General features: G+C 32.9%; 2 protein-coding genes and 1 non-coding gene across 5 annotated transcripts in view; all 3 read right to left on the minus strand.

Moving 5' to 3' along the window:
* Positions 1-13,179, minus strand: part of LOC126749069 (uncharacterized) — a 251,533-nt gene that overhangs the window by 206,099 nt on the left and 32,255 nt on the right. The gene's annotated exons all lie outside the window — the stretch shown is intronic.
* On the minus strand, positions 2,717-7,410 carry LOC126748944 (uncharacterized). Of its 2 annotated transcripts, none has more exons than XM_050458532.1 (3): positions 7,161-7,410; positions 5,653-6,619; positions 2,717-3,844 (listed from the first exon to the last, which is right to left on the minus strand). In XM_050458532.1, exons 2-3 carry the CDS (start codon positions 5,695-5,697, stop codon positions 2,825-2,827), a joined length of 1,065 nt encoding a protein of 354 aa, XP_050314489.1. In that variant the 5' UTR covers positions 5,698-6,619; positions 7,161-7,410; the 3' UTR covers positions 2,717-2,824. Both variants share the same exon structure in this region, with proteins under 2 accessions (XP_050314489.1, XP_050314568.1).
* Trnap-ugg (transfer RNA proline (anticodon UGG)) lies at positions 12,155-12,226 on the minus strand. Its single transcript has one exon. It is a non-coding gene; the product is annotated as a tRNA-Pro (tRNA).

Genomic DNA, 13,179 nt, shown 5'->3' on the forward strand with positions numbered 1-13,179 from the left:
CGTCCGACGTCAATAGGTTTTCTGTTTGGATAGCGGTAGTTCTCATGCAGGTATTATAAATATAAATATTTTAGGGGTTAAAGTTGGCGTGCGACTTTAATCGTAATATTGATAGTTTTTTGTTAATAATAAAATCAATATAAATGTACAGGGTGTCCCATTTTGGGTACTTTTGAGGCGTATCTCTGCTACAACCGTGTGTTAATTTTCGTGAAGCTGAAGATGCCATTAACAGAATTTTCATAGCTGTTTTAGTTTATAAGGTATAGGGCATTTTTGAAAATGTTGCATTTTGGGATCCGCTCGTATCTCCGTTATGCTTTAACTTATCAAAAAAGTAAAATAATATTCTTATAGATTTTTTTCCGTAGAATACAGTGGTGTAAATGAGTGTTGTTAAATATTTACAAGAATCGTTTTGGTTTACGATTTTTCGATAAACCAAACTTATGTTTTTTAAGGGAATACCCTGTATATTTTTAGACTATTAATTTTTTTTTACGGTTATATACAATATATAGTAGTAAACACTTTTTTTCATAAACACGCAAATAAATGACAATTTTCTAAAATTAAATTGCATAATTTGATAGTAGACTATTGTTTATGACGAGAAACAATAAATATCAAATATTGGTATAACTTATTGGTTTTTTGATTAACTTTTCATGTATTTTCAAGAACCAGTTTATTTTCTTATTTAACTAATATGTATCAAGTTCTTCGAATAGAGACATAATTCTTAACTTCAAACTATAAACTTCGGAATTATATTTCCGAATATTTTCTAATATTTCATCAAGAAAAAAAATATAAATTCTATTTGGGGTATATAAAGGGTGCCATTTAGGGAAATTTGTATGCATCTGGTATCTATAACAAGTCTACATAATAAATAAATAATTAGTATATACATATATTTCTTTTTCAAATTTTATAATTAAAATATACCTACACCTATTAATATTTGCATAGCTGCTAACAAAAAATAAACCAAAATATATTTACAAAAACCAGAATACCGAGAAAATCACCTACCATATTCTACAAGAATAGAAAAACAAAAAAAATCAATTTACAAACATGGCACACTACCTATACTCATAGTATATAAAATTAAAAGAATTTAAAATAGACGTAAAAGCTTTTCACAATTTTTCCAACAATATCCTTAAAACAGAATATTAAAGCTTTTGTTTTTTACCATATTCTTAATATTTTCAGGGATTAAATTGTAAAATTTTGGTCCTAGATTCGACATGAAATGTAAATTTAAGTCACACTTAGATTGTGGAATATCTAGATTATTAGCCATATTGGCTCGAGTTTCATAGATATGACAAACATTATTTCATTTTAATTCTTTATTATCATGCACAAAATTGCGCACTGCAAGGATATGACATTTTTACGTCATTTATTTCATTAGAACATAATTGATATGAGGGGTATAATCGACGTTTATTTAAATTTATTCTTAAGATATAATTCTGAGCTACTTTTAATTGATTTACGTGGGAGTGATACATTCCACCCCACACAATAATGCCATATCTCAGAAGAGGATCCACTAGTGTCTTATAAGTCATAAGAATTAATTTAAAGCTCAAAATGCTTCTAATATAGAACTTATGAATGAGGTATCTTATTTTTTTATTGAGATAAAGCACACGCTGATCCCACTTCAGATGCCTGTTGATAACAATGCCTAAGTATTTAATATGGGATACCTCTTGCAGAGCTTCATTTATATTTTCAAACTTAATTTGATCAAATATAGGTCTATTTGCCATTTTTATGGAAAATGCTATAAATTAAGATTTTTTAATATTTAAGGTTAATTTAAAAGTATCTAAAAAAAATAAGAGAAATATCACCACAGTGTCATCAGCATATGCAATGAGTTTTCCATCAAATTCAAGTTTACAGAGATAATTTACATAGACATTAAAAAGGACAGGTCCAAGCACGGTACCTTGTGGAACGCCATGTTAAACTGTTTTGGCTTCACTTAGGGTATCTGTTATAATTGGAGAAGACATTCAATACAGCACCCCTAACCCCATGCCTCCCCAAAACTTGTAGGCAGCAGAGGATGTGATACTATGTATCGAATGCCTTCGCCAGGTCCAAAAACAAAGCAATACACTTTTTATCTTTATCTAAGTGAGACATTACTTTAGAGACTAATTCGTAAACTGCATGTGATGTACTTAACCACGACCTAAAACCAAATTGATTGTTCGATAATTTAAAGATCAATTGACTTACCTTAAGGAAAATTGATCGGAATTATATGAGTATTGCCGTTCGAAGAATTACAATAATTACACTTGTAGTACCAATTTTTTCTGAGCTCTGCAGCACGAATTTTAAAGCAAATTCCCTCCGCCCCTGGGTCTCCGGTTCCCTGCCGATGCCGCTCGATCACTCGCATTACTCATTACAATTTTTTTTTAAGAGCAAGATCTAGATCTGGTAGGGAAGGGTAAAGGGAGGGATTGTAATTCTTCGAACGGCAATACTCATATAATTCCGATCAATTTTCCTTAAGGTAAGTCAATTGATCTTTAAATTATATTTCGTATTGCCGTTCTCAAATTACAATAATTACACTTGTAGATGTTTAAAGAGAAATAAGATCTAGATCCACGTGATGTCAGAATGTAAGAGGTTTTGGATAACATCACATAACCAAAAAATAGAAAAATAAAGATCTAGAATAACGTATTTTATTAAAGAAGAACATATATATAGTATATATAATAAACAAATTTTATAATAATATCATATTAATACAAAAAAAACTATTTTTTAAATCTTTTTACACGTTTATACTTTTATTAAGTATACTTCTAGCAAATAATGTAGAATCAGAACTCAAAGGGCGATTATAAAAAGTGTTAAATGTGTTACTTTTTTGGGTCCATCCAGCGGCCTTCCTAATCACTTCTATCGAAACTCCAGCCCTATAGGCTGCCGAAGTCGCGGCGTGTCTTGTGCTGTGACTGGAAAAATAATTTATATCCACTCCGCTTTCAGATAATGTATTCTTAATCCATTTACTAATTCTTTGTGTGGTTGCTGGATGAACAGGCTTAGCATAAGTTAAAATTAACCAATCGTCTTCGTTAGACCTGTGAGTCTGGGTTCTTTGTATATATTCATCAATTACTGAGGCTAAACATAGTGAAGGATTTTCAGAAAAGTATGGAACAACCAGCAAAGGTTGACAATTATTACGACTTGATGTCTTTATTAAATCTGGAATTTTAATTTCTAGCCTATCGCTAAAATGAGCAATATTTTTAATTCTAATTTTAGACAATGTCTGTATTCTATGTCCCGTTTCTAAAGCAAGTAAAGTTACTAGTTTACAGGTCAATTTTGGCATAGGTACCTCCGGTAGAGGGTATATTTTTGCTAAATAGTCTAGAGCTAAAGAAGGGTCCCACGTTATTTGATATTTAGGTTGAGGAGGTTTCTGTCTATATATTCCTTTTAAAAACCGTTTGAAAAAGATTTTTTCTTTATCTATCGATGAAAAAACAAAAGATAAAGCGGAATATTGTGAATTTAAGGTAGAGTATGATGCTCCTGTATTATATTGTTCCGTTAAAAATAAAAACAACGTGTCTAACGAATACTTATATGGAGATTTTGATTGTGACATACAAAAACTCCACCACTTACGATAATAAATATTGTATTGAGTAAATGTACTTGGCGCCAGAGAAGATATGATAGGTGAGATACCTAATAGCGGAATTCCTCTACGGAGGAAAGCCTGCCTGACAAAATCCCGGCCTCCAGGGTAAGATGACGCCACAAAGGATGTTTCTGCCTGAAAGGGGAAATTAATAAGGTTTCACTTGGTTGAAAAACTAAAGATTTATTTAACAGTAATCTTTGATATAGAGCATACCACGGTTGAGAATTCCATCGAGGAACTACTAAAATACCTTGAGCTTTCTCATCAATTATTTTTCTTAAACATTTAGTAATTAAGCAAAAAGGTGGAAAAGCATAAAAAAAAACTTTTTGCCATGGAAAGGTAAAAGCATCCACTGTTAAGGAATTCGGATCAGGTTTCCATGAAATATAGCGGTTGCATTTCGTATTTAATTTTGTTGCAAATAGATCTATGCTTGGTGTTCCGAACTTAGAACAGATAATGGAGAAAACCTTAGAATTTAAAGAATATTCTGTGTCAATATTTTGTAACCGAGATGCCCTATCCGCAAAAACATTTTCTTTAGTATTTATATAGGAAGCAAAAATGTAAATATTTCGGTCTTCACACCATGTCCACAACTCTCTGGCAATATTGTTCAATTTTTTGAATCTTACACTCCCCATGCGGTTAATGCAGGATACAGCCGTTGTATTGTCAACACGAAGAAGTATGTAACAATTAGCGAGATGTTGGGCAAATGATTTTACCGCATTTAACGCGGCAACCAATTCTAAATAGTTAATGTGGTGTGAGGCTTCAAAAGAATTCCAAAAACCATTTATTGATTGATCCTTGCAAAATGCGCCCCAACCAGTTGGAGATGCGTCGGAAAAAATTTCTAAATCGTAATTTTTACTTGGTAAAATTGGCATTCCCTTATTAAGCGAAAGACATTGTATCCACCATTTTAAATCAGTTTTCATATAATCTAAGACTACCAATTTCCGTTTATAATTTTGGTTATTACGTTGTAAGGCTATACATTTTTCCCGTTCCAAAATCTTTAAATAGACCCAGCCATAGGGACACGCTGGGCACGCGGCTATCAATTTTCCTATGAGTTCTGCCAATGTTTGTATAGAAATTATAGTTTTATTTAATGTTTGAGAAATAAGTTCTAACAAAAGAGTTACTTTTTGTTGCGGTAAGGATAATAATAATTCTCGAGAATCATATAAAAACCCCAAATATTTGCATTTTTGCGTTGGAGTAAAACAACTCTTTTTCATATTTATAATAAATCCTAAAGAAACTAAAATATTTTTTGTAAACTGGGAATCAGTGATTGCTGCCTGCTCTGACTTACTAATAATAATTATGTCATCAAGAAAGATCACGCATACGATACCGTGACTTCGAAGATATCGTAAGACTGGTTTAAACATTTTTGTGAATATGTATGGAGCAGTACTGAGTCCAAAGGGAAGACAGTTAAATCTATAATATATATTATTGTTTATAAAAGACAGATATTTTCTATGTTTCCAATAAATTGAGATTAAAAAATATGCGTCTTTAAGGTCTATTGTGGTAAAAAAACAATCTTTAAATATTAAGTGTAATACTGTCCTATAATCCTCCATTTTAAAATGGGAAGGCCTCAAGAAGGTATTTAATTTTTTTAAATTTAAGATAAATCTAGAACTACCATCTGGTTTTGGCACAAGAAAATATGAGGAAATAAACTGATTAACTTGCGGACTTGTAGCAGAGATTGCACCTATAGCTATTAATTTAGATAAACTGTTCTCCAACTCTTTTGCGTTACCTGGATTTAAATCTGGGTTTGGTATGTGTAATTGAACTGGCTTTTTTATAAAAGGCAGTTTATAGCCTTTAAGACATTGCAGTATAGCCTTTTCACGAGTAAGTAGCGACCATTGATCAATGTACTGAGATAAACGACCGGCAGTCACCTGTGATAATGATGGCTGTGCAACGGCGGTCAGGTCCTCCTCCATTGTTATAGTTGATGTTTCCCTCGATTCAAATACACGACTGGCCTCGACAACTGATGATTCCCCCTCTAATGTTGGTATTGCCGTTTCCGTGGGTTGTGCCTCCCCTCCTCCTCCTTTCTGTAACGAGGTTTCACCGAACGTTGGCGGTACTGAAAAAACTGTGAATTTCTTCTTGAAGATCCAGCAGCCTGTTTCGATGATAAAGGGCGACGAGATGAAGTGGGAACTGTAGTTCCTGTACGAATAATCTTAGGCTTCTTTTTTATAGACGCGCCAAGTTTCTTTGCTTCAGAAGAGCACTTTAGTTTTTCAGTGAAATTCTGTCCAAAAAGGAAAGAATCTATAGAGCAAGTTTCCAAAACATCTTTGACGGCGTCGTCCAAACATGGAACCATTAAGTAACGTCTATGTTTTGATAAAGAATGAAAAGCATCGGCCACAAGTTTCATTGGATCTCCTAACTTCTCCAACTCCTCGTGGGAAGAAGATGGCGTGTCTGATTTTTTAAGCTTTTCATAAGTAATATTTAATGGAACAGCTAGTGCACTTATAGCTGCTGCTAATTGGCTCTGAAGCTTTGATAAGAACATATCCTGTCTTAATATTGCAGATGTAACACAAGATTTGATTTCCGGATTTATCTCTGGTGGTTTCAGAGCCTCACATCCTTTTAAAATTGGATATTGTTCTAGAGTAATCTTACGTCCTTCTGCATCCAGACCCTTTGAAAGAAAAACTGAGAGTAATTCCGAAATATCGGAATGTACCTCTGGTCCTAAATTTTCCGGAGTTTTCTTTTCCAGTAAAGCCCATAAACCGTTAGGTGGCTGCACCTGACCCGCTTTTGAAAGAGTGGCAAGGGGACAGGTCATTTCGGCGTCTTCATCGTCACTTTGAGACCCAATCGAAACATCCGAGTCGCCTATGGATAAATAAATTTGTAAGAATTTATTGACGCCTTCTCTGATTAAAAAATGTATAACCAAGATAAGGCGAAATGTTTACGAATAAGCGATAGCGCGACGTGGCCGGCTTCGCTATGCAACTCGATATTTTTATGATATTATGTTCATTGAAACTTCACAAAAAATTTGAGTATAATTCAGTGGGTTTATAATAAGAAAACAAAACATTCCTGTGGGAAAATTGTTTTCATGCAAACTAACAAAAAAAGGATGAAAATGCACAAAGTTTTGTATTTATTCCAGTGGGGAATATTAGGAAAACAAAAATACCAGTGGGTAAATTGTTTTCAGGCAAACAAAATAATAAAGGGGGATCAAACTGCACAAAAAATTTTATATATTCCAGTGGGAATATTACGAAAACAAAAATACCAGTGGGCAAATTGTTTTCATGCAAATAATTGTGTTGTATATTTGCAGCAGTTCGTTATTTCTAATACGTATGTTGTGACAAATTCTAAAAAAAAAAAAAAAAATATTAAGGGACTATCTACTTACTTGATTCCTCCAACAATTCTTGCAGTAATTCCTGCAACTTTCTCTTCTTGGATTTGCGATTTTCCGCCATTTTCACCACTTTCACACGTAAACGAAAAAACCCGTCGTCGCAGAGCACACGAAAAAATTGTAATGAGTAATGCGAGTGATCGAGCGGCATCGGCTGGGAACCGGAGACCCAGGGGCGGAGGGAATTTGCTTTAAAATTCGTGCTGCAGAGCTCAGAAAAAATTGGTACTACAAGTGTAATTATTGTAATTTGAGAACGGCAATACGAAATATAATAACCCATTTGAATCCAAATACTCGACCAACCTAGCCTTAGGACATTATCTCAAATATTTTTGCCAGGTTAGCGATTCACTTATTGGCCTATAATTACTTATATCTTCTTGACCCCCACTTTAAAATATTGGTGTTACAACTGAGGTCTTAAATTGTATAGGAACTTTTCCAGTTTTGAAGATTAAATTAAGTATATAAAGCATAGGATTTAAGAGATGCACATGCAGTCCCTTTATAATTTTAGTGCTCAGTGTATCTAGATCAGGGGAGCAACCATTTTTCAAGTTTTTTATATAATTTATAATTTCATTAGCTTTGGTGGGCTTTAGGAACATTGAATAAGATGGACTATCTGCAAGTCGCAAAACATTATCTGGGTCTTTATTTTTTCCTGACATTTGCTGACCTATTGTTGTAAAAAAAATGTTGGAAAAATCAGCTATTTTTTTCTTTTCAAATAACTTTTTATTGTTCTTATCTGGTATGCAAGTTATTCCTGTTTATTGTTATGTTTAATGGACTTGATTATTCCATTTGTAATCCAAGGCTTTAGCTGATTATAAACATTTACTATATGTTTAGAATATTCATCCTTTTTTATTATTGTATTAATATTGCTTAATAAATGCTCCTTCTGGTTGACTAAAATTTAATGTATGCATCATATATATTTAAGTTTTGTTTGAAACCTAGATGATGGGAAATTCAGAATTGAGTCATCTGACATAATATGGAGCATAACAGGCAAATGGTCAATTATATCATGTTCAATGATATAGGAATAAATTTTCTTAGAAGTTGCTCTGTTTTTGTCTCGTAAAAAGATATGATCAAGGCAGGTTTTGCTTGCTTCCCTTGTAATGTCCTGACACAGTAGCATAAATTCATGCGAAAACATTATGGAAATATCTATATTTACATCAAGACCATCCTTTTTAAGTAGATTAATATTTATATCCCCCAAAAAAGTATTAGTACCGTTATTTAAATTTGTTTCAAAGTATCTATTCAAATCATTTAAGTTTGAGGATAGTGACCTATATACTGCAAATATGTTATAATCTATATTTTTAATTAACAAATTAATTTTTGTTATTGTTATTTTTGAACTTTTTATTCCAAGTAGATTTTCCTCCTCTCCATAAACAAGTGGAATAGGTTGGGCGAGCATTTAGCATATAATTACTTTAAAATACTCATTGGCTATAAACGGATTTCGCTTTCTTATTGTAACTTCCAGGACCTCTTCATTGCAATCCTTTTTATAGCCCGATTTTTATTTTAGAATTTTTTAATGTTGTTTCTATAATTTTATAACTCTTGCGTAACACTTTCATTGCTGTATCCCTCATCTTAGTCATATCATTTTCTGACAGAAATTTTAAAAGAATTTTTTCCATATGAAAGTTCTTTTTTAGCATCAATCCGAACTTCAAGATCTACTGGCATAATTTTATGAATATCTTGTTTGGATTTTTATATATCCTGCTTTTGCTTTGGCTTTATCATTAAGTTTGACAAGTTTCAGGGTTCTACCATTGGTTGCTGCTTGTTCAAGGCTTGTGAATAGGTAAGCTTAATAAATGATGGATCCAAATTTTTTGAAAAATTATTTACTTTTTCATCAATATTTACAAATTTGTCGCAAAGCTTTTTAATGTCAGTACTGCAGGATTCTATTTCCATTAACAACCTAAATTGCCTTTTGCATGCAGGACACAAACAAACTAAAACTTTTAGAATTTCAGGGGCCATTTTTTTGTATTGTTGATTAGTAATGCCAATACATGCGGCATGGTAGCATGATTGACATTTTCCTTCGCAAAATAGACCCTGCTCATTTTCCTTTACTACATTATTACATGTCTTACAAAAACGATCACCGTCCATGTTTTCCTCATCGTTCTCCTCCATAGTATGTAGAGGTAATTAAGGTTCGGAATATGGAACGTAGCTTGCAGCATCACATGTAAACAAACTATTGACACAAAAAACACTAACATTTTTGTTAATCGCACCACTTTGGAAAAATAAAAAAGCACACTATTAAATATAGATGCCAAAGAAGACATCAACACTACTTTAACTAATTAATCCACATCCAAAAGTATTAGAATACTCGATTTATTGTGGAGCACCAGCCGCTGCGTGTTGCTCCGACTGCGTTCGTGATGTGTGTGAAAAATATCATTATAAGTTTTTTGCTTGTTAGATACCAGAGAAAAGGGAACCGTTTTTGGAGATATTTCCTTGATTAAAAACAAATTTAGTTGAGCAACTATATGTCCAACCATATGAAACTGTTCTGCTTGAACTGAGGTATTTGAAGCAAATCGATGCTATCGATGTATTTGAAATACTTCTTATCGTGTCAGACGAATGCTTTTTGCAGGCATTTTGAATTGTTACAATACCAGGAACTAGCATACAGAAAATCTGCATTTAATGTTTGAGAACACACAACAAAGACGCTTTGGAGGTGAAGTGTCATATTTTAGTTTGATAGACAAATAGTTAATAGGAAATCTTGAAGGAGATCCTACAGCACGTAGATCCTAGACAGGAACACCTTGAGGAAGTTATTCCAGAGCAGCTTGAAAGTATTCCAATATAATGCTGTTTATCTTTAGCAAAATGGTGCACCAAGTTGCTGCAAGCTGTTAAGGACGACTTTTGATAATAACTTTCTTAAAAGATGAATAGGTACCAACGGACATGTTAGATGGCCTCCCTGACCTTCAGATCACTCAATTCTAGATTTTTTTAGACAGCAGAATTGCGAGCGGCAATTTATTTAGCCTTTCAAAATATGGGAAGCAAACCAATAATTCAACGTATTTTTTAAGTCAAAGTATTATAAAGATGTGCTAAGTTTGCGTTAGAGCATATGGCCGACAGTTTGAACATCACCTTTAAAAATTTGTTTTCTCTTTAATTTTAATAAAGTGATTTTTTGTTTTTGTTATATTGTTACTTTATGCTTTAAAACTGTTGTTAGAAACTTACTGTTAAAAAAAACTCTTACATATTTAGAAAATGCTTTTATAAAAGATACCTATTTACTAGGTATCCAATTCTTCGTTATTAATATGTTTATTATTGTTATTCATGGCCTTGCATTAAATTATGCCTTTAATTTTAAAAAAATATCATTTATTTACGTATTTATGAAAGAACTGCACACTATTAAATATTTTTTAGAAGGTAAAAATGGCAAGTTTTTAAATCTAGAATTCTACAAGGTTTTGCATTAAAAAAAAAACAACAGGTTGATTTATAACTGAAAAATAGAAAATATTTAACAAAAACCACACACCACTGTAATCTACAGAAAAAATCTATAAAAATATCATTTTACATTTTCCATAAGCTGAGGAGTCCAAAAATGCATGCAAAGATTTCAACAATGCCCTTTATCTTAAAAACTAAGAGGGCTATAAAAATGTTGTTAACTTATCAGCTTTACGCAAAAGTAGCATACTGTCGTGAAAACCGCATCCCGTTAATACTAAAAATAACGGATATACCCCGCAAAAGTACCGGATACGGGACACCCAGTAGACAAACTTAAAAAAAGCACTCTTGAAATCATTTCCATTTTGATAAATTTGCCATTCAAAAGTCTATTTAAAACAAAGTAGTGAGGATGGATGAGGCAGTAACTTAAACCAGTGGATAATTTAATAAAAGAAAATCAAATTACGTGTTTAAGAATTTAAATATGATCATGAATTACGGGCTCAGAATGCAAATACAGAACATGTAGCAAGCTTCGAGCAAAGTAAACTCCTAAACAAAATGATCGCACCACCTGATTTTTAGAGACAAAAAATTATATTATATTTAACAAAACAATATTTAAGTAACTAAATGCAAATGAAAAAAAATTGATTTTCACTAACTTCAATTTTGATACAAAAATAGAACAATAGACCCATAATGTGCAATATCGTGTATTGCCACCTCTAGCTGCAATGACCGCTTGAAGTCTTCGCGGCATTCCTCGTATCAAATTTTGAAAACTTTCCTTCGACTAATCAACCAAGAGTAGTCGAAGAAACAGCGCAAATTGAAATTCTGGTTCAGTTTGCAATGAATTCAACTTTATCGACTCGTCAAGCAGCTGTAGCAACTGGATTATCTCGTAAATCAATAAGAAAAATAATTAAATTTAAGTTTTATTTCTATAAAATGGAAATAATGCAAGAACTTGGTGACAACGACCCCGCCAGAAGAGTCCAGTTTTGTGAAATAATGACAGAAAGAATTATGGCAGAACCTCGACTAGCAAAAAAATTTGCTTCATAGAGAAGATATGGCAATTTAAATATGACAATATGCATTTGTTTCTCCCATTCTTCTTATTAATACAATGAAAATTTGGCTTAAAACGATTTCATAGATAATTTACTCAACTTCACATTGAAGTTATCTAACTGATATCTTAATTTAGTACTTTTGGTCCATTTTTTAATTTGTATTTTAATTTGGCAGCCACGTCCTCTTACGGCCACGTTGCAAAGTTAAAAATATTTTTGGACGATTCTTCGTTGCCATTTTTTATATTTTTTTGTTAATTGGCTAGGGTCAAGGATTCTTGAGATATAGATAGTGTACACCCTTAAGTGAACACCCTGTATATATATTGATCGTCTAAAGCAGTTGGTTTTGATATCCAAAAAAAAATCTATTATTAGCAAAAAAAAATTGGGCTCAACCGGGATTTGAACCCGGGACCTCTCGCACCCAAAGCGAGAATCATACCCCTAGACCATTGAGCCGACATAATCAAATTATTTATGAATAATAACATAACGTTCACATTGCATCAGTAATTAACATTTAGATTTTTCGCACAAGCATTTTGATTGATATTTCCTGAGATTTTATAAAATATTTTTATTCTAATTACTTTATAAGCCTTATTATACAGTGCAGCTCTTAATTGTCCCTCCCCTCCCCCTCTTATCTTTTGAATGCGTTTATTTTGCAATTTCCTTTTTAGAAGAGCTTTCCAATTAAAAAAAAATAGGTAGAGTTTGGTTTCACTCTTTTGGAGGGGTAAAGAAAAACATTTTTTTATACAGTTTTAAAGGCCGCAAAAAGTATTTTTACGTTTTTTTTGCATTTTCTAAAATATTTTTTCCAAGAGCACTAGTCAACTTATTCTAGTTAGAGTTCCCAACCTGTATAGATTTTTTTAAATAAAATTAAAATTAATGAACAAAGCTGAACAAGCTGTTGAAAAAACGCATTCTGATATGACTACTCAAACTAAAGTGAGAGCATTAGAAAATCAAAATTATAAAGATCGTAGTAAATACCCCTTGCCTCATTCGAATTGATTAAACTCGTGTTGAAATAAATATTTGCTTAAAAAAAGAAACTCATAATACTAGTTTTCTCGGCGCTGTTTAGATATTTATTTATACATGGCTTTTCACCAGAAACCATTAAATCGATCTCCTGCGACATCTCCAAGCTCAACCCTTGGCAGATGACCTGACGAGGTTAAAGGATAAGTTGGCCACTTGGCCAGTGCTTTGGAGCACCGTAACCCCCTGATCCGGACCTTTCACTCCCCCCAAGCCTTCCCCAACGCTCCTTCCTGGGCGACACACTAAGAAAGGACTAACCCCTGCCCGGAGAAACCCTCCACGTCCGTCCAGGTCAGCAAACCTCCTTCCCCAACGGTCTGCCAGCCTAGGACCACCAAGATGCGCCAGCCATAGTG

Source organism: Anthonomus grandis, chromosome 1 (genome assembly GCF_022605725.1).
Source record: "Anthonomus grandis grandis chromosome 1, icAntGran1.3, whole genome shotgun sequence".
NCBI lineage: Eukaryota > Metazoa > Arthropoda > Insecta > Coleoptera > Curculionidae > Anthonomus > Anthonomus grandis.